General features: G+C 36.3%; 1 protein-coding gene across 2 annotated transcripts in view; it reads left to right on the top strand.

Annotated features, from left to right (window-relative positions):
- IRAG1 (inositol 1,4,5-triphosphate receptor associated 1) overlaps positions 1-27,979 on the top strand; it is a 76,241-nt gene that overhangs the window by 25,106 nt on the left and 23,156 nt on the right. The window contains exons 1-14 of one of the 2 annotated variants that reach the window (XM_033006990.2): positions 973-1,044; positions 1,848-1,899; positions 2,568-2,665; positions 3,076-3,139; positions 6,441-6,490; positions 7,197-7,385; positions 14,010-14,110; positions 16,877-16,947; positions 21,195-21,368; positions 22,395-22,472; positions 22,906-22,955; positions 23,387-23,428; positions 24,571-25,164; positions 27,480-27,558. In XM_033006990.2, the coding sequence (XP_032862881.1) occupies positions 7,317-7,385; positions 14,010-14,110; positions 16,877-16,947; positions 21,195-21,368; positions 22,395-22,472; positions 22,906-22,955; positions 23,387-23,428; positions 24,571-25,164; positions 27,480-27,558 (1,258 nt within the window). In that variant the 5' untranslated portion in view covers positions 973-1,044; positions 1,848-1,899; positions 2,568-2,665; ... (1 more) ...; positions 6,441-6,490; positions 7,197-7,316. Of the gene's footprint in view, positions 1-972; positions 1,045-1,847; positions 1,900-2,567; positions 2,666-3,075; positions 3,140-6,440; positions 6,491-7,196; positions 7,386-14,009; positions 14,111-16,876; positions 16,948-21,194; positions 21,369-22,394; positions 22,473-22,905; positions 22,956-23,386; positions 23,429-24,570; positions 25,165-27,479; positions 27,559-27,979 lie in introns of those variants that run through there. The other variant, XM_033006991.2, reaches the window with a different exon arrangement.

Genomic DNA, 27,979 nt, shown 5'->3' with positions numbered 1-27,979 from the left:
CCTAAAATACACTTACCTTAAAAACTTTTTTTAATCTGGGTCTAGTAGTCTGAAAAGTTAGTGAAATACTGCTTCTCAGTATTTCTAAAATACGCACATTCTTCAGTTGTTTGTTGATTGTCTGAAGCATAAAATTCAGCCTAGTATTCTTGAAAAAAAAAAAAAAAAAAAGCCACTCCTCCAGTTGCAAGAGAAGTAAACCTAAACACTGACTGCTAACAAAGCAAAAATTGTAATTATTTCTAAAACAAATGAAACTGGCTGATAATACTTAATAGCAAAAATTGCTATTTTCAGATATAGTTGTGATCTTTTAGTTAGTCTTAAATTTCCATTTAACTATGTTAAAATAATTGTGAGTGAAGTGGAGTCCAATTGATTTTTCTCTTAATGTATATGGGCAAAGTTAAGTGCATAACACCAGGAAAACATTATTCATTAAACTCTGTGGGATTTGGTTATTAGATTTCTTTAAACTCTGATATAAAATTTTAGATACATAACCAAACCAAATGCATTGTTGTAGGAGTTGGTCATGTTGGTAATGGATCAGCATCACCTCTCACCTCCAGACTTCTTGTTTTGCATTCTCAGTAGAGTGTCATAACTAGCCATTACTAGAGACATTCTCCCAAATGTTCCCAATCATATCAGGCTGGACATGCATCAAAAGAACATTTTACTTTCTCTCTGACCTAACTTTTTCTTTCTCTCATTCAAGCAGTTTATTGGAAAACATCAAGTTTTATGTGTTCCTGAGCTATGAGGAAAACAGAGTGGAAAAGGAGATTCTTTCCTGTTGTGCTGCTCCGTAAAGCAAGTTCTATATGGGTAGCTTGTAGTCCTGAGGAAGACTATACCCACTGAGTTGACACACAGTTTTTCTAAAAGCTGAGGGACATTTGCTGTATTCTTCTTACGTTTTTGTTAGTTTGTGGTTTTTTTGTTTTTTTTTTTTTTTTTAATATTTTTGTTACAGAATTATTCACATTCATCCCTTGTCTCTGATGTTGCAGCCTGGAAGTGTTCTGGTTGTCAAGAAATGTAAGTTGCTCAGGAATTAATATCAGTGCTCAGAAACTAATCTCAGTACTTCTCAGAATGAAAACAGATGCTTTGAATTCACACAGCAGTTGCATACACTTTGCATGCTCCAGGTGTACTGTTCTGTATCTTATAAACAGAAACATGACTTTGTCTTCCAGATTTCACTTCATATGGATATTAATGTAGGTAGAATTCAGATCATTACAGTTATTGCAGAGATGCCTTACATTAGGCATAGAATCATAGAATGGTTTGGGTTAGAAAGGACTTAAAAAATCATCTAGTTCCAACCCCTCAGCTTGTCCAAGAGCTCCTTGTCCATCCATGCCAGCCTCCTGGAGTTCTTACCTGACATCCTCTTTGTCAGGATGCATCGTTTCTGAGCTTGGAGGAGGTGATCCTTGAATATTAAACAGATTTTTTTAGGCCCCTCTTCCCTCTAGCGATGTATCCCATGTTACTCTTCCAGGCAGATCCCTGAAGAAGCCAAAGTCTGCTCTCCTGGAATCCAGGGTAGTGAGCTTGCTGTATGCCCTCCTCACTGCCGTGAGCATCTTAAACTCCCCCATTTCATTTTCTCTGCAGCCAAAGCTACACTTGAGCTTCACACTCCCCTTCAGCCCCTCCTTGTTGGTGAGAGTAAGGTCCAGTCCTGGGGCCATGACTATGTGTTTTGGTAAACTGACTGACTGAGACAATCTCTTAATATCTTGCAAGCTTAAGTATTTAATATGAGAAACTACTGTCTTGTCAAAAAAATCAGATGTAGTAGAAAAAGTAAATTTTTTTCTATGTTGCAGGCAATGAAGAAAGTGTTTTCCAATTTCCACGTACTATCTCTTGTCACACAGGGTAAGAATGTAAATGAGTCAGTTTTAGTTGGGATTTAGTTTTGGTTTGTTGTTGTTTTTTTTTTTTTTTCTTTTCTAGTGACTGTTTCTATTATACACAAATTTTGAAGTCCTAGGGCAAAATATTGAAGGTTTTCTATTAAGATATTCTGGACCTGGTTTTATAGGTTTGATTTGTTTTGTTGGGATTTTTAAATTTTTTTGAGATAGCTAATGTATGACAACAAACTTTGTGTATCTTAAATACTGTAACCATGCTTTGTATTGGAACTTATTATGTGGTACAAACATAAGAAAAACACACATTTTTTTCATGCTTGGTTTGAATGAAATAAGGTTAGAGTTTTTTAAGTACTTCAGAGCTGCAAAACCTAATTCAAAATCCTACATGAAGTCCATATGCTTTTGCAGCTATACAAAAGGAGTGCAAAAAGATACCTTTCTAATATGGTAATGTTTTACAACCACTTTGCAGAACAAAGAAAAGAGTTACAAAAAGCAGTTCAGAATTGTGCAGTTCAGCTTTGCTTATGAGTATGCAACTCACATTAATAAATGAGAGTTACTTGACTTGACCACAGGCAGTATGAGGTCAAGAAATATTAATAAAATGCTTTCTTAACTGTTTATTTCTGGGGTTTTTTATATATCCTTGTTGTGACGTGACAGAGCGTTTGGGGTGAACTGCCAAGCTATCAGCGGAGATGGAGTAAAGCACCTTTATCTACGCCTTCCCTAACAGGGTACTCAGCTGTGACTCAGAGAGGGTAAGTTAACTGATTATACTTAGCTTTTTCTACTATGGTAAAATGAGTTGCTGAGAGAACACACTGAAAGCCGAGGGCCTCTAAATACTTTTCCCTTTTATGGAATAGAGATCCCAGATCACCATTTCCTGGAGATTGTACTCTAAGCCTACACAGTGGTAAAAGAAAGTTCTCTGCATTCACTGATCTATATCTAACTACAAATTTGAGTTCAAGGGATCATTTTTTTCCTAACTATTTTAAGCAGTAAGTTTACAATAACAGACCAAAATGTTAAAAAATACTCCATCCTCTTTCCTTTTTTCTTATTCTTGTATTTTTCTCTTTACATTGTCTCATCTTAGTGTGGGAATAAGCAGTATCTGGTGAATAGGTTAGGTAATTTGTTTTGTTTCTAACTCATTTTGTAGGTGCAAAAGGCTCGTGCAGACTAAGATTGTAGATTTTCGCCCACATCCACTCTTCTTGTGACATGTGAGTTAATTTCTACAAGAATTTAATCTTAAAAGGTAATTTGCTCTTGCAGTTTCTAAAAGACTGGAATTTTGAGGGACAATCATTTACTCTGCTAAAACACCTTAATAATCTCATTGCATCCTTTGATAGGATAAAGGTATTCCAGACAAAGTTGGATCAATGCCTGGCAAAAAGAAATAACAGAATCTTGAAATTATCTTGGTGACTAAGATACTAACATGTGCTTACGAACCTTGACTGTTTTCAAAGTGCAGATGCATTTTTTTATCTATCCATTCAGTATCTTTAGAGACAATAATTACAGTTGTTTCAGTTGGTATCTATCTCACTATTGCATTTATTGTTAACATATCATTTCCTTCTTTGACTGAAACATGCTGATGTTTGTGGAAAGGAGATAAAGCTGGCAAAGCTAATGGCAGCATGATTCCAAAGGCTATTCAGCTGGCAGATGTGCCAGGCTTAGGATCAGTACAGTCATACTCTCTGCACTTTGGTTAAGGGTTCAGTAAGGCTGTAAGTTGGTTTTGTAGATAGAGATTCTAATTTCTTCAGGTTCCAAGGCTGTACTCCTCCCTAATGCTCTATGGAAGAATTAAAAAATACATCTTCCAGGGAAATAAATTTTCCAAGGACATTTCTTTCTTTTCTTCCTACATTTGCGAGATGCAGATAAGCTCCGCTAATTGTTCTTAGGGTGTTCTCGTGAAGCCCCTTTTTTTCTATATGTTTTGACTCTCACTGACATTTACTGGGGCTATTTTCATTGCCCAATCAAATAGGCATAAGGTCACTTCAGCAGTGATGGTAGAAGAACATTTATTCACTAGTATCTTAAGGTTCTGTAATTTCTAAACCTTCACCTTTCCTACTAATATCAGAAGGCAGTAAATGGCAGAACTCCTCGCAGAGCATGGAGCAAGATGGTGGTTCCATTGGTTATATCCATTCACATTTATAGGATGTGATGTTTGTGCTGGTTAAGCATGGTTAAGCATTATAAAGTCTTTAAAGGATCTGGACCACTGATTTTAAGAACCCCACATAGGTTAAAAATAAGCTTTCAAACTTAAAAAAAAAATAAAAAAAATTCAGGAGTTCTGAATGATATAGCTTATGAATTGGACTATGTCCTTATATATTTTGTTGAAATACCAGTAAGTAGTAGCCCTTACTTTGGCACCGTAGAGGATTGCAGCAGTTCAGTCAAGGTTTTCAAAGACTGTAATCGTTTTAAGATTCAGAATGTGAACAATAATACACAAGCTTTCACTGCTCCAATACAGTCCTCAGCACTGGGGTTTTCTGGAGAGATATTAGAAAAAAATGAAAAGTCAGAAGAAGAAATTTTCCTACTGATCAGCAGCACAAAGATTTGGAGTTTTTTTCTATTTCCATATTTTCCTATTTCCATATTTTCCTCTATAATGAAGTCAGAATAAGGTTCTAATTGTGTCAGAGACGGACTGAACTCAGTTCACTCCAAATCTGGGGGGTTGTTAAGGTGGTGTAAATTCATATTTCTACCCTCCGTTCTCCCTTGGCTGTACTTTCTGTGCTGCATCTCTAAGACAACACATCTCAGGATTTGTCCCTTTCTATTCTTAGACAAGCCTGCTGACTTTTTTTTTTCTTTTGAAGTTTTTTTGCTTTTTAAATCTGAAAAATGAACTGAAATGTGATGAGCTTAATAGCTCGTTCTTGTTTCAATATGACTTGCATTACTTTAAGTTTGGTATGTACTCGGAACTCATTTAACACTGGGAATAAAACACTTCGGTGCAATAGCTTATAAAACTCCATGTAGGACTGCAAATACAATTTGGCCATGACTTGAAACATTCCTTATTTTTCAGGCCTAGCATTCTGTTGGGTTGAACCTATCAGAACCATTATAAATTCATAAGACAAACATTAAGAAGGATTAGATAAACAGCCAAATTTCTATCTTCTCTTCTTTGTTTTTGTTTGAATTTGACTTCTTGCAAACTCAGAGATTGCGTAGGAGAATGAGACGAAAAGCAAGTCCATGTCACTTTTTTTGGTTCTCGCTTCTATCTCATCTTCATGTGTTGTTAATAGTTGGTGACTGTTGTTTGATACAGAAATACTTAACTGTTGAAACACAGAGATGTTGAATGCTACTTCTGTCTGCCTAATCTCTGTGGGTTTATTAAAATGTATGTAATCATAAATATCTGTTTTCCATCACATTAGGGACTTTAAAGATATATTGCCTTAATAAACATTTTTAAATCTTTTTATTCATAGGAAGCTTCCTCTACTCTTATTTGAAATCAGGGGTGGGTAAAATCATGATACAAGCATGAGCTTCCACTTACTGCAATAGAGCTAGAAATTCACCCATAACAGGTTCAAAATGCCTACAAAATCTTGAAGCATGCTGTTCCTTTAGCATATACTGCTCTGAAAAAAAATATGTTTACTGTTTAGAAAAAGACTTTACTTTGGTCTTTATACTGAAGTCATATATGCTGCATCTTTTCCACAGTCTTTATCAAAGAATTTCCATGAAATAATTATTTTTTCAGAACACACGAATACTTGTATAGAGATCATTTTTACATTCTATTAGTTCTGCATTAATTTTCATGTGTGGTGGACTTGTACTCATCTTCTTGTAAAAGAGAAAATTAAGTTTCCAATATAATGTGAAATAAATCTAATAAAAGCATGAGTCTTAGCTGCTTCTCTAGTCCATAATTTTCACACATTCTGTAGGTTTTACAACACAGCATTTTTCCTGTGAAAACTGAGGTGAGGAACTTGACGCTATTGATGTTGCTTCAGTATTTCCTATGAATGGTTTTGTCTCTTTTCTTTTTTATTCATCTTTATTTTTTTTTAATCAACATAAGTATTTTGACATTTTGTCAGCCTCAATAAACAGACATGTTCCTGCATACATTTCTTTGACCTTCCCTGAAATGGGAGGGAAAACTGTAGAAGGTTAATTTTACAACATTGCTAAGTGCCTTGAACTTCAAATCATCTCCCCATGTCAACGTCTTTGTTCCATCTATCTTGATTTCCAGAAGAGTAAAAGAATTGAGATGAGAGTAGTAATGCACGTGTTTTGAAGGTTGAACCAATGCTTGTGGTATATATTTATCTCCTTGGCACACTACTGAAGTTGTTATAATACTGTTGGAGTATATAGCTCCATTCTATGCACAATTGTGAATTAACTATGAAGGGATTATAGTTACCTCTTATAGTCCAGACAGAAACAGTGTACCAGATTGTCTCTGATAACTGCATTGTCTGTCATCTGTAGGCACCACCAAGGAGTCGAATGATTTATGAGGACTGTTCCTTAACTATCCGGTAGGTGTCATAGTAAGTCTTGTAATATATACACTGTAGCTATAAAGATTAGTACTTAATATTTCTCATCTTCAGACTACTGTACAGATTTTAATGCTAATAATATCCTTGTGAAGGCAGTAGCTGCTGTTGATAGTAATAACAAGAATATTCTCAACTAATAGGCAGTGATTTTTTTTTTTCCTTTTGGGCATTACAGCTACTTTGCTTTGGAAAGTGTCTCACACAGTGCTGTTTTGCACAGATGTACACCAAGTCTTTGCACCATTCATGTAGGCCTTGCTCTTGCTCAAAAGAAGAGTGCCACCATCTGGGTTTCCAGTTTTACTCCTTTTTTGGGGGATCTGAAATCATGATCTGTAGCACTAGGATTTTGTTAGTTACTAAACGTTAGTTACAGATATCCAGGATGCTGTTTCATTCTTAGAGGATTTTTAGAGAGGGTAGTTTGGTCACAGCCAAAACAGTCATAATAACAAAAAAAAAAAAAGATAAAATGGAGGGAAGAGATGGAAATAGCAACAAGAATTGTCAGTTTTGAATGCAATTACTAAGTTATACTTGACCTTGAAAGCTTTAGTTAGTCAAGCACAAGATAGCATTTTTAATTTTAAACTAATACTGTTAGCTATTATAAAGTGATCTCTCAGTGTTAGAGCATAGAGTTTTAAACGGATTTGATTTGTATTTTTGGCATCTAACACAGCCTGCAGATCACAAGGTCTCTCAGCGCTTATGCCTTCAGGCTAACTTGAAACAGATATTCTCAGCAGTGCATGGTCCTGTTAGTCCACATTGCAGTTCCACGTGCTTCACACTGTCCAACATGCCAACCTTACCTGAAGACAAGGGACAATCAAAAGAGGCACAATACAACAGTTCTCCTCCAGCCAAAGTAAGCACTCTTACAAAGGTGTTTTCTGACACTTCTTGGAAACCTGAGGCTGAAACTTGTTTATGTGTTTTTAAGAGTTTATAAAATAAAATCTAATCATTGCTATGTATCAGCGTGTTTTGATTAATTGATGAAGCTATGAATGATCTTTCAGTTGATATAGTTAGAATTCTTCAAATATCCTATAAACTAAGGAATGAGAACTGAAGTTGCTCAAGCACTTGTATATCAGTTTGATCTGGAGGCTTATATGTCTGTCTATTCTGAACCATATATATCAAAGCTGTCCAAAAATGTCCTTTGTGATGTTATTACAGAAAACTTCAACCTTTGAGAAAAGAACTTTGGCTTGTAGTCTTGAACCATCTAGTGTTGCATTTACAGATATAGAAGATGCTATGCAATTCATATGTGTGTGAAAGAAGGAAATCTGCTTTTTGGTTTGTAGTCTTTCTCAGTGCTTTATTTGCCACAGCAGTAGATGAACATATACTGGAAGTATACAGAGAGCAGGTGGGTGCTGCCTAGACATATTCATCATTTTACTACTCAGATTTGTGGCATCTGCATGTTTTTACATGTTTTATTTGCAGATAAATTTTTAAAAAATCAACAAGAGATTATACTTCTCACTTTTGAATAATTTATACCACTGATAAAAAGTAATTTTATGTTCTAATAAAGTAGAGGGGTTTTTTTAATTGGTAGTTTAGCTGAAGTACAGAACCTTACTGTGATTACAAAATCACGGGTTATCCAGATCATCCTGTTTTATGCAAACTTCTATAAAGAAAGAGAGGATTTATAATCTGGCACATCCTCAATTAGAAATGTATCACTGTCATTGGATTTGAGGACACTGTATTCTACACTTTAGGTGAAAACATCCGCTACTTTAACACTGTTGGAAAATCTTGTCAGCAGTGAGCCCTACACTGATTTGTCATGCATTCCATCTAAATTGCACATTGTGCTGAATGTTAGTTTCCTGTCTTAAGATAAACACCCCAGATGGATGCAAGTTCATCAGACTATTAGCTGAGAATGTATATTAGGTCAAGAAGATTTCAAATTTTTTTTTTAACTCACCCATAGGGAGAGTATTTTAGTACCAAAGACTTGCTGGGTAAAACATACCCAAAGAGAAAAAAATACGAAAAGCTAACAGACATCAGTGAATCTAATCCTGAGTTTGCTTGTCAAATGGGAGAAATGAAAAATTCCAACCACCTAATCTAAAAAAAAAAAAAAAAAATACTTTTTAATACATTATATAGGCCTTTTAGAGGTAGGTCGTAAATGAACTATGATAATGTGATAGTTTGTGAATCAGTTAACTGTGCAAAATTATTCATTTTAGATAAATTGTTATTTTTAGGCATGAATTAACAGTGGAAAGATTTTAACCAACACACTGCTCATGAACCTACTTAAGTTAAGGATTGCAACTAGCCAATGTTGTAAGAATTTGATCTTGTTCATACCTGTTACCACTCTTGGATCCTGCTGCAGTCCAAGTTCTAGAGTATGACTAAGTAAAATACCTTATCAATGTGAGATAAGGACTTGCAAGCAAGGAGAGGGCATCAGAAGGAACTAACAACTGGTGCACTTGTTTTCTGCCATTGAACAAAACTTTACAAGTCTGGAACCTCATCTTACCTAAAGTACTGTCTAGTATCTAACAGTTTCCTCATTCTGTTTCAGGAGATGCTTTCCCACCTTTTGTCTGCATGCACAAATGCACACACAACAAAATAGTTCTGAGAAAAAGAAAATTAACCCTACATCACATGTAGTTTCTTGCTTGCTTCAAGTATCTTTTACATGATGGGAAGACCTGGGTTATATTTCTCAAATTAATTTTGAGAAAACAAATATGGCTTTCCATTTCAGTATCTTTTACAATAGCCTATGTTCACCGTTATGACTAACTCTCAACATTAATTGAAGTATTCATTAGCTCTGTGTTCCTGAGTGAAGTAGATGTGGAATTCCCATTAACACAGGTGTAAGAGCAGTTAGCCTAATTCAAAGAACTTCAGCCCCTTGTATGAAATGTTGTCTGAATAGAGTATGTAGTTGCACTCTTAGTTTGTGTGCTGTCTTGTTACAGTAAGTATTGAACATTTTAGAAGTGTTGTGTACAGAATCATTTCTCCCACTATAAATCATAGAACTTCATAGTCAAATGTAATTTTTAGTGATTTCCATATTTTATTTTAATTTTATTTATTCCACATAGAATAATATAACATTATAATATGCTTTCACAGATACCATTAAAAAATGATTTCAGGTTTTTAGTATTGAAAATGTAATTTCTGTATGTATAATGCATACCTGCAACAAAGAAAATTAGATCCTAAGTTAAGACTGATAGTAGCCTATAAATCTCCCTACACTTTCACAGTTGGTTGTGAGTTACCATCTTTCCCTCTTTTTAAATCAAAAATACCTATTTCTATTTCCAGCTTCCTCCCCGCTCCACTCCCCTCCCCTCCCCTTCCCTCCCCTCCCCTTCTTTCTCTTCTCTTTGTATCCCGAACACTATTTCACTGGCTCTTCTGACTGCTGAGAAAAAAGCTGTCCCAGATGTTCATGTTTCTTGTACACTGATTATTCCATCATTCAAGTTTCTACGTTTTTTAATTTTTAAACCTATTTAAATTTGTACTGTAGTTTTATCAAATCACTGCATGTTGTCTGTTTTGTTCTGAAGGAGCTGCCCCATGTTTATTTTGTTTTCCTGTCTGTTTCAAAAAGATGCAGTTACAATTGAATTTCATTACCTTACTTGCTAAACCTGAAGCCTAGCACTTCTCTTAAACATCTAAAATTAAGATTATTTAAAACCCCATTTCACTCAGAAGACTGCTCTCTGAGATGCATAACTTTTCTGAGGCCTTTCACATAAGCGTCTGTTTCAGGCCAAATTTGTTCTGAAATTCAGTCCAGACCTTTAATTAATTTATAAGGATATGGCCAGGTGGCAGAGGATTTTTTTTTTTTTTTCCCAATGCTTTAAAGAATTCAGGTGGTATACCGTAAGGCTTTATCATCTGACTGTCCTGGCAGGGTAGCTCTTTTAGCAGAGATATTTTTTTTTTTTTTTTCTCCTTTACTGTTCAAATCCATCCAATTTGACTGGATTACAAAACTTCTAAAACCCCATTTTCTGTATGCTTAGTAAGGGCTTTGTAGAGCTAAGCAGCCAGAATGTCTGCAGGTCATATTCGTCCTGAGTATCCCTGAGCCTCTTTGGTCTTCTGTTACAGACCAAACTGCATGTGCCATCCTCTCAGCCCTGCACAAGCCTCTCTGCAAGACTAGATGGCACATGGTCATCCTTGTAGAGCACATGGATCAGTTCCCACCTGAGCCGTAGAGCCGGAGTCAGTTTTACCCAACATTTTTATGAGAGGAGGGCTTGGGACAAAAAGGAAGCAGCAACTTGGTAGCAAGCAGTCACTTGTACTAGGAGATGAGTCAGCTGTTGGAAATAGCTGAAGAGCAGACGTGTCTGGAAGCTAACATGGAGAGGGCAGTTAGAGGCAGGCAATGGGAGGGTGATAGAAAACTTCTGTATCATCTTTGTGCAGATGTACAACTGTGAGACAACTTAAGCTTCCTATTAAAGCTTCTCTTCCAGGATCTACATATAGCAGCCTGAGTACTCTTCAGAGCATAAAGATTTCTTTTGATTCAAGACAGCTGGCCCTACTAAGACTTGCATGCTCAAGCTCTTCCTGCCCCTGTCCTATACAAATGTACGATAGGTTTGGACAGTGGGAGGCATGAGTTTTCACCTGTGATGAAGCTGAACCGCTATAGCAGCTGACCAAGATTAATGTGTTCTACCTGACCTGAACTAGCCATGGCTACGGTCTTTTTCTTTTTTTTTTTTTTTTTTTTTAATAAGCTGGTTTTAGAGTCCAAAAATGGACTTGAATTACTTTAGTGCCGATGTTACCTCATTCAAAAGCTTTTGCTCTTTGACAGTCATGAGACTAGTGTAAACAATGTGCATGTGTACTCAGCTGCTTTGCCTTACGAGCAGGGCAGTCACCTGAATTTTTCTCATTGACTTTTAGACACAATACATTGTTACTTAGTAATATTTTCAAGAATACTACTAAAAATTGCTTTCAAACTATTATCATACAATGCCAGTTATGCACTTGAATCACATAATATGTCATGCTTTTAGATTCTAATATTTACAGCATTACAAGGATATTTTTCTTAAACTTCAATCTTCGTATTATTTTCTTGTCATGTTTCCTATTCTGCTCTCCTGTGACTGACAATTTGAACTTGCTGAGGAAGATGATATGGAAATTATGAGAACAGAAGTGTGGAGCTGCATAGAATATATTTCTTTTAGTTAAAAAAAAAAAAAAAAAAAAAAAAAAAAAAAGCTATTTACAACAGAATCAATAATCCTAAAACAGATGACCAAACCGGAGCACATTTTGTTGCCTTTGGGAGGAAGAAGGGTTACGCTAATATACTTTAATATTATACCATTTTCCAAATGCTTCTAGAGTTCTTTGAATTGATCAGAAAATACATTATTTCAACAATAATAAAATGCAGCACTGGGAGAGATGTCGAAAGGAGTTCTGTTGTATCTGATAGATATTAGCAGTCATGTAACTGTTAGTTTTCTAGATATATGTAATTAAATTTCAATTTATATTCATGGCTACTTGTTTATTGTAACAAACATGATATAGGCTCATTTCTTCACATGACAGTAGATGACTGAAACAATTATTCATTGACGGCCTTTGTTTCAAATAATTGAAATTTTTTCATTTTCTCTCTTCTAAAATGTTCACTTGTTAAACTGTGAGCTATTACATGCACCATTCTGTAAATGACTAAATTAGTGCTTTTATAACAGCTTTTTATTACCTGCCTATTTAATGATAATTACTAAAAGAAATGTTCTTCTCAATTAATTACATTTGTGTCAACCTCTAGTAGGAAAACATTCCTAAAAGGAGTAAGCAAAATTGGCAACAAATGCTATGTCAGTAAAAGCAAAATGATGTTTAGAACAGTTGAATGTAATTGGCTTTGTGCCATGGATAACAAACATGACTTTTAGAAAATTCAGAAGCATCACTTCCCAGAGAGGTGATCAGTGCCCCAAGCTTGTCACTGTTGAAAAGGCATTTGAACAATGGCCTTAACAACATGCTTTAACTTTTGGTCAGGCAGTTGGGACTAGATGATTGTTGCAGGTCCCTTCCAACTGAAAATTTAGTTCTATTCTATTCTATTCTATTCTATTCTATTCTATTCTATTCTATTCTGTTCTCCAATACCAACTGAAGTAAAAATTTCTTATGAAACTTTGGGACTTAGTTTCAAGAAAAATTTAGACTCCAAATAACTAAATAAAATAAGATACTTGTACATACCAGTGCCTAGCAGAAGCAATTAGGATTTGAGAATTTACAAATTATTCTTTAAATTTTGCAAGTTGGTTGGTGACAGTCTCCTGACATTTTTGGGAAGCTTTCCCTCCAGCTATAAATACTCACACTGCTATGATATCTTCTACTCATCTCATGACTGTACTCTAAAATAAAAATTGCAACTTCTGATAGGTGCCTACACTTTCCCCCCTCTGCATGATTTTATGTGAATCACTTTATTCAAATCTTCTTGATTTGAATCACTTCTTGACTGACTTTAAATACCAGATTGCTTATGTAGCCTTTCAACAGTAGAGGGGTCCATTTTTTATTTTTCTTTGTGAATCTGAGTGTAGTACATAGGGTAGAAGTACTAATTTTTTTACTACATATGAGAAATCCATATTTATTCCAGCTTGATGCATCTCCATTTGGGGTATCTCACAGGAAACAGATTCCTTCTCTTCGGTTGATTGGCATCATTGTGGTAGAAGGGATTAAGTTCTTGTGACAAGTTCTCATTTTTTTAAGAAGGCAAGCATACATTGATATTCACTGTCATTTTCTTTTGTCACTTAAAAATTATATTGAATTTTATGAAATATTGCTGTTGGGACGTTTTTTAATTATTTTTCCAATTAGTTGGAGAGAAAACCAAATATAACACTAACAAGATAACCTGATAGTTGTTTTCTGTTTTTTTGGATAACGTGTGCACTCAATACTTCATTTATTCAAGCTTTCATTTCACACTATAGTCCCGTTTGGAGGTTTTATGTGGCTGATTTAGCCCTGTTAAACATAGCTGCTTTTCACTCTTGCATTCAGCTCATAATTTCATTAAGTGTTGTACATGTACTTCAGCAGAGGAATGGTTTGCTGTGTGAAAAATCAGTTTGTCTATAATTTTAAAGTTTTCTCATTAGTTTCATGCTTAATGAATTTAGCTTGTGTGCATTAAAAATTTGTAAAGAAAATGGATATTCCAGGTCTCCATCATCTCCTTTTAGCAATTTAAGTATAGGCTTCTAATTAACATTTGTTTTATCAAATAGGAGCTAATTCTCACTTAGTTCAGTCAGTTTCTCTTTTAGCTAAACTGAGCAATACACATTATTTTCCACATAGAATGTCAATATTTAGTGTTTTGAATTTCTGTTTAACTACATTTTTATATTTGTCACAAACCATTCAGGACACTACTGCTGAAGGGACGACATGCAGTACACCTTCTATTATTCTTCCAGAGAATGCTGTTACGCCAGATGTAGAAATTGATAAAAATCTGGTTAACAGGTACTATATAATACATTACCAATTTATGTATAAATTGTACAGTAATTCCAGGAGCTATGTTTCTAAAATATTGCTTTGAAATTCATATTGTATTAAAATATTATTACTGTATTTGTAATTTGATCATATTGTCTTTGCATTTTAATGATGCTTTTTTGGATGCAGGCAAGGTGGGCGGGGGGGACACAGGAATATAACTGATACTGAAAGAGTAGAGTTTCATAATAATAGTAAGCCTGCCAACCTGACTCGGCATACTTAAAATTTTAATGAACTTTCATATCTTTCAGACTAGCATAATTTGAAACTAAAAAAAAAAAAATACAAGTGAGAGTTTTGCATAATTTGGACTAAAAGCTTTAACTTTTGAAGTCCATGCTTTTGCAAGCAAATAAAATATGGCCTGTTGAGGAAAAAATTGTCTGGTCAAATCCTTTTTTAGAGATATAGTGGTGTGCATGTGTAAACTACAGTCTACACCTACTACGAGGATGACTGACAGTTGGCAATGCACAGTACTGTCTTTCTGTCCAAATTTTAATCTTCACTTAAACCCAGGCAGTGATCAGCTGAAACCAAAAAAAGTAGAATTGAGCATTTTTGTGTTTTCTGAAGTATTCCACCCCCTATAAATTTTTCAGTTCAGTAGCTAAACCCTTAATTCTGGTGTACTAATTATATATGTAAACAGTAGTGCTGCCTTTAATCCTATGAGTATTTACAATGAACCAATAAGAACTTTGTAGACTGATGTAAAATTAGGAAATTAATCCTTGAAGACTGAAAAATTACTGTTTGTTAAATGCTGAAGATGTAAGTTCCTCAAAGTATGGTCAGCCATCACTGTTGACTCTCACAAATGGATCTACCTTATGTACAAAGCCTGTGTTGTCTGTTCCCTTCTTGAATTAAAGAACTAGCTATATTACCAATATTCTTTGAATCATGATGTAAAATAGACATTGTAGCAATAATATTTGCAATCTGTTGTAACTGTTTTGTCTATTCAAAGGAAAAACACAGCAACAAACTATTATTTTAAAAATGATCTGTTTACCTGATCCCTAAATTAATGAAGTGTGTTTTAATGAAGGAAGGTTTTTGCCAGAAGATGAACTTGCAGTGTATGACAGTTTGTGTAATAAGGGTTATTTGTGAGGGCAGAAAATTTCCAAGGAATCTTACGATTATAAAAATACTTTGCAATTTTTACTAATAGCTTTTGCAGATATTTTATTTTTTATACTTAATATTTGATAGTTTTATGATCTGCTGAAATGCTTCTTATCTTCTTTTGACAGTTTTAGCGTATTACATGTATCTTTCAGAATAAATCCACCTTCCAGCCTTGTGCATATTATCTTGGTATTGACTTAAAAGACATACTGTTTTATGTAACTTTAGTTGATGCTGGTGAAGCTACTGTTAGTGTATATTGTTTCTTTCCTTACAAAAATTGTTGGTAGTCTGGCATTGCTGGCTAGCTTTGCTTCATAAGATAATACTCTGAGATGTTAGAATATCATGATATTATTAGCCAGCATCTTCAAAATTTTCTTCTAAAGTCGGTTAAGATATGCTCAGTTCTTTTAAAGTCCTGGGTTGAAATACTTGGAAATTGAATTGACTTTTTTTTTTTTCTGTCTATAAGACAGATGCAACAAATGTAGGCTCCTTTTTCAGTTCTCTTCTTTCCCTTCCTCCCGTGTATCTGTTCAGTCCTCCTTACTGTTTTGGGGAAGCTGCAAAAGAAACTTCTGTAGCACCTAGAAACTGGGATAGGACCACATTCCTGATCTTGTGAAATAAAATAGGTATCAGTTGCAAATTCAGGTAGATAATGTTTCTAAGGTAGACAGTTGGACAACTTAAATGTGTAACTTGAATACTATAGTACAGTGAGTTTTGAAGCAGGTGTTTGGGCCTGTTCAGGTAGACAGGGCAAGAAAACCATCTTGAGGTTAAGCATATGTGAAAGCAAGCTCCTGAATGGAAATAATAATTCTGTTTGAAGTTGAAAACTTCAATTCAATTTTGAGTTAAATTAAGGTTATTTTTAGTCTTCCGGTGAAGCATACTTCTTGACCTGGGATTTTTAATTTATTGACCTGCCATTAGACTTAAAATATAGGAAAAAACTAATCAGAAAGTATTGATCATGAATCTATACTATAATTTGCTTGTATTTTGAAAGCATACTTCTCCAAACTTCAAGATTATTTAAGAGTCAGAATTACAGTGCAGCCCTTTAAAAGCAGCATTATTTGTGGGATCAGCATTGAATTTTCTGCAGCCATTTGAGACTTTCACCTGTGTATCAACCTAGAAAGTTTCCATATCACTATAAGGGAGTGTCAATGTGGGAGCCTAAGAAATTATTTCAGTCATAAAACTTAGTTTAGGAAGCACTACCAATTTACAAAGACTAATTTTTTTTTTCCAATGTACCATATTTACATGAATTTTAAGTTGTGGTAATGAACTAAAGAAAAGTAGTTTTTCTGAGACATCAAAAGTTCAAAGTGTATGAGGTTATCAGCAGATGTCAGAACTCCTCTGTGAGAGCAATTTCTGTACTTTTCCTTCTTTCTGCAATCTTTCTCCATTTTCTAGTTGCTTGGAGATGAGAGAAATTCCAGTAAAACTTTTTTGTTTTCATTTTTTTCATCAAAGAAAAGTGCTTTCTTTTTAATTCTAATTTTTTATAGAGGATTAGAACTTTTTTTTTGGTGGCATACTCCCATAATCTTTGTTTTTTCTCTCTAGGCCTCGTAGTCCTCATAGGAGACATTCTAACCGTGCCACTAGGAATCCAACAAGTTCATTGACTTCTGTTGGTAAGAAGTGATTATTCATTTAAGCTAGGATATTTTCTCAGAAAATGTGACATGCAATAAAGACCTAAATATAGTCTGTCTGTACTCACTACAGCTTTTTTCCTGTGCATACGGTCTGTAATGCCTGCACAGGGAATACTGCTAGCATGTTGAATTGTGATCATGAGTTTATGATCACAGTATTTATGAGTTTATAAAATTTATGAGTTTATAAGTGGATAGCATGCAGACAGATCCAGGGAAATAGGTATATTATTAGTTTCATAAAGTTTAGATTAGTGTGTTAGCGTAACATTTTTAGAAGGCTGGAGATATACATGTGTTGTGGTTTGAGCCTGGTCGGCAGCCAACCACCATGCAGCAGCTCCCTCTCCCTTCTCTTCCGGCAATGAGAAGGGACAGAGAGCCAGGTTTGGGGTTAGAGATAGGACTGGGATGGGGAAAAATTCCCCTTTATGGTCACGAGCATAAGGCAGACTCATTAGGGGAATTAAAAAAAGAACATACATTTATTACAGACACTAACAACACATAACAGAGTAGGACAGTGAGAAGCATTGCCACATCTTGAGAACACCTTCCCCCCACCCCTCCCTTCTTCCCGGGCTCAGCTCTGCTCCCGATATCTCTCCCTCCTCCCCCCAGTGGCGCAGGGGCAGGGAATGGGGGGTGCAGTCAGCGCTGCCACTTCCTTTATCTTCAGTGAGGGGAGTTTCTGGAACTTCTTCCCCCTGCTCCATCGTGGTCCCCCTCTTACAGGAGACAGTCCTCTACAAACTTTCTCCGACATGAGTCCCTCCCACGGGCCGCAGCGTTCCCCACACTGCTCCATCATGGGTCACCAACTTTCTCCGACGGGATTCCCTCCCACGGCTGCAGCCCTTCCCGAGTTGCTCCGGCGTGGGACTCCCCCACATGCTGCAATCCTCCCAGTGCTGAATTACAGCAGTGGGGCTACCTTTTCCCACAAGACCCCAGCCTTCTTCGGGCACAGCACCTTGATCAACCAGCCGGAAGCCACAGGCCATAAATCAGTGTCTGCTCCACCATAGGTCTTCATGGGTGGCAGGGGGGGGCCGCCCTGCCGTCTCACCACAGGGTACAGGGGGAATCTCTTCTCCAGTATACCTTCCCCCTCCTTTCTTCCTCTGTTCCTCCACTGACCTTGGTGTTCACGCAGCTGCAGCAACTCCTCCTCACAAGTCCCACTGCCCATCACCACGTCCCTTCTTAAATACGTTATCGCAGAGGCACAGCCGATTGGCTCAGTTTCCAAACAGAATTGGAGCTGGCTTGGAGCTGGGGGAGTTTCGAGAAGCTTCTCACAGGGGGCCGCCCCTATAGCCCCCTCCCCTGCCATCAAAAATAACTCCACCACTCACTCAACCCAGGACAACATGCTTAAAATTCTTGTTGTATGCAAAATACTGGGTTTGTTACTTTTGAAAAAACAGAATTTTTTTTAGCAAGGGTCTTAAAAGACACTTCTCAAGTTATTTAGTTTGGTCACCATATCAAAGTAAACTTTAAATGAAAACAACCTATCCAGGGGAAAACTTTCTTCACTTCTTCACTTTCTAATTAATCTCTTACTAAATGGACAGTGGGATTGGGTTCACCCTCAGCAAGTTCACCAATGACACCAAGCTACGTGGTGTGGTTGACACGCTGGAGAGAAGGAATACCATTCAGAGAGACCTTGAGAGTTGGGCCCATGCAAACCTCATGAAGTTCAACAAGACCACGTGCAAGGTCCTGCACATGGGTTGAGGAAATCCCAAGCATAAATACAGGCTGGGCGGTGAGTGGATTGAGACCAGCCCGGCAAAGGACTTGGGGGTTTTAGTGGATGGAAAACTGACTGTGAGCCATCAATGTGCGCTCACAGCCCAGAAAGCCGCCCGTGTCCTGGGCTGCATCAAGAGAAGTGTGGCCAGCAGGTCAAGGGAAGGGATTCTACCCCTCTGCTCCGCTCTTGTGAGACCCCCCTGCAGTGCTGGGTCCAGCTCTGAGGCCCCCAGCATCAGAAGAACACAGACCTGCTCGAGCGGGTCCAGAGGAGGCCACAGAGTTGATTGGGGGGCTGGAGCACATCCCTTATGAAGGCAGACTGAGAGAGTTGGGGGTGTTCAGCCTGGAGAAGAGAAGGCTCCAGGGAGACCTTAGAGCTGCCTCCCAGTGCTTAAAGGGGGGACAGGAAAGATAGGGAGGGACTCCTTATCAGGGAGTGTGGCAATTGGACAAAGGGTAGTGGTTTTAAGATGAAAGAAGGTAGATTTAGATTAGATATAAGGAAGAAATTCTTCCCTGTGAGGGTGGTGAGACACTGACACAGAGTGCCTAGAGCAGCTGTGGCTGCCCCCTCCCTGGAAGGGTTCAAGGCCACATTGGACAGGGCTTTGAGCAACCTGATCTGGTGGAAGGTGTCCCTGCCCATGGCAGGGGGTTGGGACTAGGTGATCTTTAAGATCCCTTCCAACCCAAACCATTCTATGATTTTATGATTAATTCTATTAGTTTTCTGGTAGCTACCTCTGGAGTAAATTGATATTCAAGGGGACTAATGGCGTGGGTGCAGATTTGTGCGTACTACAACAGAAATGCTTATACTCCTAAGTCAGTGGCAAAGCTCCCATCAGTTCTTAGTCTTGGTATGTTTGAATTTGGTTTGTTAATTGTCTCCATTTATGTCTTCCCTGTAAATTAAAAGTTGAAAAGAGTTGAGAGAATGTTTATGCTATCACATGTAAAGGATGAAGGTATAAGTATATGAAACCTCCTACCAAAATGGGTGGGGCAAGGGGGGGGAATCAGAAATTTAGAATAAATTTTAAAAATTATTTTTATCTTTGCAATGTTACTTTCTCCCAGCCATTAACTTAATTTGAACCAATTATCACTGCTTTATGCTGTGCATGAAGATAGTTTTCTGTAAAATCATGGACTTGTGTGATCATTGCGTACCTTAAAAAAAAAAAAAACACCAGATGGGTAGACAACTGCATAGTTCAGCTCTGGGGGAGTGACTAGTTGGTTGGTCATATGCTCCCTAGATGTTAGCAAAAGGAGAAGGTTCTCTGAAAGAAACAAATATTCCCAGATGTCATTCTGCTGAAGACAGAGCTTTGCTTCAAGCCTGCTTTCTGTTCCTGCTGCTATGGCTCGCCTTTGGCTGTGTCTTGGAACCCACTCAAGAAAATGAGTTGTGCTTTCCTTCTCTATCAATGACCTGGAGGAGGATGGAGAGCACTTTCATCAAATTAGCAGATGAAATCAAATTGTGGGAGATTAATTAATATATGCTTGAGGGCAATGCTGCAATTCAGAGACCTAAACAGGCTGGAGGAATGAGCCAGTAGGAACCTTATGGAAGTCAGCAAGGACAAATTCACAGTCCTACTTCTGGGAAGGGGTAACCCCTTGCAGTAGGTACAGGCTGGGGTGGGTTGGCTGGCTGGAAAGGCACTCTGGTGAAAAACGCTTGGAGGCCTTGGTAGACAGCAGGTTGAACATGAACCAGCAGTGTGCCCTTGCAACAAAGAGGGCTAACAGTCTTGTGGACTTTACTAGACTCTCCTAATAGAAGCTTATCCCATAGACCAAGGGAAGCGTTCATTCGCTTTTACTTAGCACTTAGACTGCATCTAGAAAACTGCGTCTAGTTCTGGGACCTCCAACAAAAGAAGAGTGTTCAGAAATGGGAGTGAGTCCAATGGAGGGCCACAAAGATGGTCCGGGGGTGGAAACACTTACCCTGTGAGGGAACGCTGAAGGAGCTGGCCAAATTTAGCCTGGAGAAGAGATGGCTTTAGGGGAAACCTAATACAGCCTTTCATTACCAATGAGAAGTTTATAAAGAAAATGGATCCTTAGATATCCTATGTCCTTAACTTTTCTAAAGACTGATGTTCTGTAATGGCTCTTGTCAAATTTAAAAATATTTTTCTTGTATTACTTGATGACTTTGTTTCCCCTCATGCAAGCTGTTCTTTAGTAAGTTGTTCTTATGCCAAAAGATGTTATAAATTCCATCCAGCTTGATGCCTCTACTTAATCTTAGTGGGTGTTTTTGAGGACTTTCTCTAAACTTGAGAATATAACAAACATTAGAAATGAGCAGACATTAATGTTTGTTAAATGCAAGCTCACAGCTAAATTTATAATTATGTTTTATACTTGTTAATCTGAAATGCCACAATTTATCTGGAAATATGGGTACAGCTGTAATTCTGATGTTTTCTACCCAGACAACAGCGGTCACGTGTTTGATCTGGTAAATGATCAGCTACCAGATGTCAAAATATCAGAGGAAGACAAAAAGAAGAACCTTGAATTACTAGAAGAAGCAAAGAAAGTGAGTGAGAGGTTTCTAATGCGCAGAGGCAGAAAGTCAAGAAGCAGCCTTCCAGAGTCACCCACAGGTAGGTGCAGATTCTGAAAACAATATTTTATATTCTACTTCAAAGATCTACAAAGACACAGACAAGCATCTACTGTAATGCATACATTGCTACTGTATACATATACTTTGCTAATTTGAAGGTCAGAGTCCCTCTGCCCCTCCTCACAATTCCATATGAAACAGAAATGACCAATCTTTATATTCAGATGTAACAGTGTAAGATGGTGTAAAGTTTTTAAGTGCCTGAATGACACAATGCAAACACTGTAACAGGAAAGCATTAAGTATTTCTGTTGAAATCTAAAAAGTGGTCACAAATTTTTGTTTGTGAAGATTTTTTTCCCGAAGTTCCTATTGTATATAAAATGAAATTTTAATGGCAAGATTTATACTATTGAAAAAAACATTCCTCCAGACATGATTACATAGACCTTTATTCTGAACATAGTTACAAACTAAGCTAAGTGGACAAGATGCTCCTTTAAAAACAGCTGAATAACATGGTTTTTTTTTCTAGAATGTCAACTGAAATTATTTTTCTCCCTCTCATATGAAGTGTTCTAAAACTAGGACAAAATGCCATTTTATCATGAAGTGGGACTTTTAATTAGCTTTGAAATGCCAATTCAAAACAAAGTTCCATTTAAAAATTGGTTTGACAGTTTGTAGAGAAAAAAATTCCTACTATACTTTTTAAAAATAAATTTTCCTTTTTTCTTTTTCCTAAATTCCTTGTGAATCCTTCTCTTGTGTCTATTTCTCTGCAGTGCTTACAGTGTCAGAAAACTGAGGAGAATAAGGATTTTGTGTGTCAAGAGAATTTGTGTTAATTTATGGCAGGTGTACGAGATAAAACCTACTCTAAGTTCCTAATTTCCAATACAACTTGGCAATTAAAATTACTTGTCAGGCTCTGGACAAACACATGACTGACTATGAGCTACATGTTTTAATCTTATCTGATTTTTTAAAATTCAGAAGCTACAAGCCTAGAAAGTAAAATTACCTTTTTTTTGGTTTTGTTTTTGTCTTTGTTTTAACGAAGCAGTTTCCCCTACACTTAGTCCTAAAGTTTCACCAGTAGCATCTCGGAGCAACTCTCTCACTCTTCCAGTTCCATCAGGTAAATGATCTATGCAGGCTCAAACTGTAACTTAAAAAAGCTCACCAAAAATTTATTTTTAATTATTTCTTGAGAAGTCAAAATCTGTAGATTCAACTATCTCTTCCTGAATATGACAAAGCTCGTGAATGCCCACAATATATATTTTCACAAATTTTTTTTAAATAATATTTTTATTCCTGTGGTGCTGCTAGGTTACATGTTCTATTTTTTTACTTTTGAATAATGGATTTTTGAGAAGCTTTAATGATCTTTCACTTACTATATTTTAGATATTTTTTTTTCATTCTTAAATAGTATTTCCCACATTTAAATTTTGTCCTTAATATATTATGTAGAACTGTGCATATATGTGTTTACTAATGCTGTACTAGTAGTAAAAATTTTTATCAGAACATCAGGATATGCCATAGTTATGTGTGTGTCTTTCTAGGGTCTGATGCATGCACAACCGCTAGTGTTGAGTCATTATCTCCAGGGCAGGTAAGAAAGAGCAGAATAGTCTGCACAGTGACCTGGTTATTACAGTGCTGTATTACACTATGCTGTTTTGTTAGTCCCTGAGGAAAATGGGATGTTTTGAATACCATTTTATATACCGAGATTGGTTTATTGATGTGTTTTTTCTGCAGTATGAGGGACTAATAAATATTTACTCTGAAGACAAAAATCCATGAGGTAACAAGCACTGAAGGATCACAGAGAACTGTTAAGTGTAGAAAATGGAAAAAGATCCAATATAGTCCTAATCTATCAAAAAAACTAATCCCTAAAATTACTTCATAAATAAATGTAACAAGAAGTGTAAAAATTAAGCGATTCAAAGTTCATCTATTCATATCTATATCTAACATTTGCAGCATAGATGTGAAAGATAACATTGTAATGCAACTTTTTTCTTCCTTTCTTGCTAGAATAACAGAACTGTGAAAGAGGATGACAGGCAAGCTGCAGAGGTAAGTGTTTCACATTGTGTTGAATAAAATCTGCCTGTTTGTCTTAGCACACATATTTACACAACTAGAAAGGCTAGAAGACTGTTCACTGAGTGAAAAGGAAAATGATACTGCTCTAATAAATTGTGAAGCACCTGCAAATGTAGTGGACAATGGGCTTACAGCTAGCCTTTACATCCTATCATGCACCCTGTTCTAGCTCAATTAAAATCAATATACTAAATACCTTAATAAGTAAATTAAAAATATCTACTATAGCCACTTTGGTGTAAGCTGGTGTTTTAGACAGACATCTTCTTCTGGACCCCTTTGGTTCAGTGTAAGAGGGTACTGTACCTCATGTTCCGCACCACTGATGTTACGGCTCCACACAACTACTGGTGGAGCAATTTATATGAATGCTTCCTAATTTGTTTTAGGTAGTATCTGATGGCCCTCTAAGGAGATTTTTCTGTGAGTAGATTGGGTGGTACTTACAAAAATCAGTATGGCAGCAGAATTTTGGAGCAGTAACTATAAAGGAGTAGAACATATCTAAGGCAGAGCCTATAGCTAGATTGTATGTTGATTGCCGTAAATTGCTGACACAGTTGCCCTTAGACAAAATACAAATTGCATACCGAAGTAGCTAAGGTATAAGCAAACATTTTTTTGCCAGTTCTCCTGGAGAGATCACAACCAAATTATAATCTATGGTACTGTAGACAAAGAAAGAAGGGAGAAATTACCATGCATGCTTTAACCTAGTGTACAAGCCCATGGCTTTTTCCCTTGAGAGGTGAGGGACTAACAGAAAACAATCAAAGGAAAGTAACAGTGCTGTAAGATACAGGTTTAAAGGTGTGTGCTCAGACAAACCATACATTACATGTACAGTACATGATGACAAACTTGGCTATATAAAGATTGCTATAATGGACTCTGGTGTGGGAGGAGGTTATCTCAAAAGTCCAGAGAAGAGACTCCCAATTCAGTGTTCTTTCAAGTGCTTTTTAAAAATTACTTCTGTCATTAACAGCCCGTATTTAAAAGCAAATATCACTGAAAAGCAAATGGCTTTTAACAGTGAAAATCTGACCTTGTGCAGGGGAAAAGAGAAATCTGCACTTGTTCCTCTGTTTTATGTCCCACTCTACTTTCAGAATGCTGCAAAAGGATTAATTGATCGAAGGCAGAATGATCAAAGAAAGGTTTCTCAGGGAAGGTTGGTTCCTCGTTCTGCTGGTTTTGAAAACTCCAAAGAGAAGCTCTCAGAGCAAAAAGAAAACTTTGATCCAAGTAAACATATGGATACTTTAGCTAAATGCTCCCCTTCAGGTGGTGATGGTGGCAGAATGTCTCTTAACACTTGCATGAACGTTTGTGAAAACGAACTTGGAAAATCATTCCTCAAGAAAGCAAAAGAGAATGATGTTCCTTTAAGAACCCATCTACCAGGACCAGGAATAGGAAATATAGACTCAAAGCTAAAAATTCCTGTTCCAGAAATGAAGGACCATAAAATTTCATGTAAACCAGAATTTAAACTGTGTGGATTGCGTCCTCCTCTACTACGGGCTGTATCATGGGATAGCTTAGAGCCTGGACAGAAAGATAAAACACCTTTAAAATTACCATCTGAGGAAAATAAAAGCTTTGTTGTTGGTAATAAATCCAGCAATCAATTAAAAGCTTTCAAAGATCTTCAAATCCAAGTTCAACCTGTTCGAATGCAGAAATTGACAAAGCTCAGAGAGGTGAGTCCTAGTCATCAGTTGTATCCTGTTTTAAACTTATTTTCATACCTTACTAAGCTTTCAACTTGCTTAGCATTATTCTTATCATTTCAAGAAACATACAGTAATATAACGGAAAACAGTTTCTGCAAATTCAATACATAATTGTATCATGTTTTTTCTTTGCAACTTTAGTGAATTGTAACCTGTCACTAAATTCCATGGAATTATTCTATTTCTTAATTCTCTTCATTATGCATCAAATGCACTGTGGTATCTGCAATATGCACATACACATGTGCATATACTCACATGCATACAGGTTTTGGCCCCCTGAAAAGAATTGTAATACTGGTGTCAAGAAAGTACTAATTGCTTTAATTGTGACAGAAAGGTGAGTCTAAAACACAATATATCTCATTTTTGCATCGTTCACATGACCTGTAAACAGGAAACAATTGTTTAACAATTGTGTAATTTGTAAAACATACTTCAGACTGAAGTGATCTGTTTTGCTTTCTAACGAGAATTTTAGATCTGAAGAAATTTCCTTCCTCAGGATGTAACAATATTCTCTTTAAAAGTCTCATTTATGCTCTTTTACTTCCTTTGCTCCCATGTGATACGCTTTTTCTGCTTCTTCAGAATTGTCCTCAGTTTCACATGCTCTCACACTATATTGAGTAATTGACTGATTTCTCTATGAATGGGCTGAAACCTGTGTGTAAACAGAAATCTTTAACTGAAGTTTTGAGACAGTTACTATAGTCTTGTATAAGGGCTTAGAAGCCTCTATGTATTGTATACTGTTTGTAAACTTTCTTTGGATTTAAAAATCACTTTTACTTTGTTCAGCTGAGTGTTTTGGAATCCTTTATTTCTTGGTATTCTCCCTTCTAAGGACAGTAGTCCTGTCACTCAAGAATACTAGCCTTTGCAATAACATTACATTTGTAAGATCTCAATGAACAGGAAATTGTTTTGGTATAATCTTTTGCTTATTACACATATTATTAAAATGTCTCAAAGTGTCCAGAGTTTTAAAACTGGGTGTCTCTGAGAGCAAGGGCAGGTAGAGAATGGCCAGACCTACAGTTCCTAATTCTAACATGGTGCAAATGTGTCAGCTGCTTGAGAGACAGACCTGGACTGCAAAATCTATAAACTAATCCCTTGTTAAATAAGTTTCTAAATGATTGATAAAAATTAAGAATTAAACCCTAAGAATTAACCAGTCTATTGAAAAAAAAGTAGAAATGTCATGAAATGATAAACCACCATCATAAAGAAACTACCATGTGTGTATAGCAAAAATGACCTCTGAAAGGGGGAAAAAAAAAAAAAGTAGTAGTTACTTTACTTAACGGCCTAATAAGAATATTTTTTTGACCTCCATTAGTTAATATTTTAAGATGATCACAGAACTGACAGGTGAGGACCTCAAATTTTGTACTTTGGTTAATTCATTCCCATTGTATTGCTTGGGAATGGCAGCTTAGTTATTCATCTTTTCCTGTTTATATAAGATACATATTCTTAGCATATATGCACTGGAAGTTCTGATTATAGAGACACTTGAGCCATACAATTTGAAAAGTCCTAGAAGTTGTTAAACACAGATAATAGTTAGAATCAGAAAATTAATACATGGTATATAGTTCCAGTTAGGTGAGATTTAAACTGTCTCCAATAGGAATTATCTACATATAGACAAAAGCAGGTGTTTGTGAATTTTAAACATATTTGAGAATATGAAAGTAGAAAATAAGATGATAGAAGGGGAAATAAGATAACAAGGTGTTTAATGCTTGAGAGCACATTCTTCCCTACCTGGATTAGAGGCAGAGTACAGTAACAGTGAAGTATTAACTTGCAGCTGTCGCATACCAAGCTTTGGTGTGAATAATTTCTACTGAATAAGTTGAAGTGGCAAAGTCTCATATATCTGATTTTCTGAATTTTCTCTCCTTTCTGGGATACTTATTAATATGTCTGTACCCCAAATTGCTTTTTTCACTCTCATTTACAAAAACTCTCATTTACCAAAACTCAATTTTTCTACTTGCATAAGGGGCACATATTGCAAATCTCTGTTTACATGACTAGGAATTTTTCTAAATAATGCATGTATGAAATTTTAAATATGTAATATTAATATTTAAGAGTGTATTTGTGAATGTGCATATGTCTGTGCAACGTACTATATGATTATAACTTAACATAAATATCTCCATTATGTTTATTAAATAAAGTAAATGTTATATTTTTTCACATGGCAAGGATATTTAAATTGAGATTTCTACTTAAGTTAGAAATTTTACTGTTTTTCTTAACAGGAGCATATTTTGATGAGAAATCAAAATTTAGTTGGACTTAAACTTCCTGAACTTAGTGAAGCAGCTGAACAGGAAAAAGGTGCAGTATCATAAAAGCTGGAAGGAGTGTGTGTTTGTTACACAGTGATGTTTATAATTGACTACTATGGAGGAAAAGAACAGTCTTTTTCTTCAATTGCAATAGTAGTTGTAATGAAGCAGTCATGGCAGAAGGTAATAATGATGAATACGAGAGACCAATAATGGAAGTACCTGAATTTCTTCATGGTCTGAGCCAAGAAGATATTGTAGTTATTACTACAACCAAACAAAAAGGTGCATACCTGGAACAGAGCCTAGCTTGTTCTTAATAGATGGAGAACTGTCTCGAGTTTCAGTGACTTTCTGAAAAAAAATTTTCAGCAGTGACGGATTGAATGGATGTGACCTCTGCAAGATATTGTAGCCATAAGGGTCAATTTGATCCTTGAAAGTATAAATAAGAGATGGAATGCATTATT

This window comes from Tyto alba, unplaced genomic scaffold (assembly GCF_018691265.1).
Source record: "Tyto alba isolate M040663 unplaced genomic scaffold, T.alba_DEE_v4.0 Super-Scaffold_8, whole genome shotgun sequence".
Taxonomy (NCBI): domain Eukaryota; kingdom Metazoa; phylum Chordata; class Aves; order Strigiformes; family Tytonidae; genus Tyto; species Tyto alba.
Note: the sequence above shows the minus strand (reverse complement) of the source record. Positions and strands in the feature narration are given on the sequence as shown.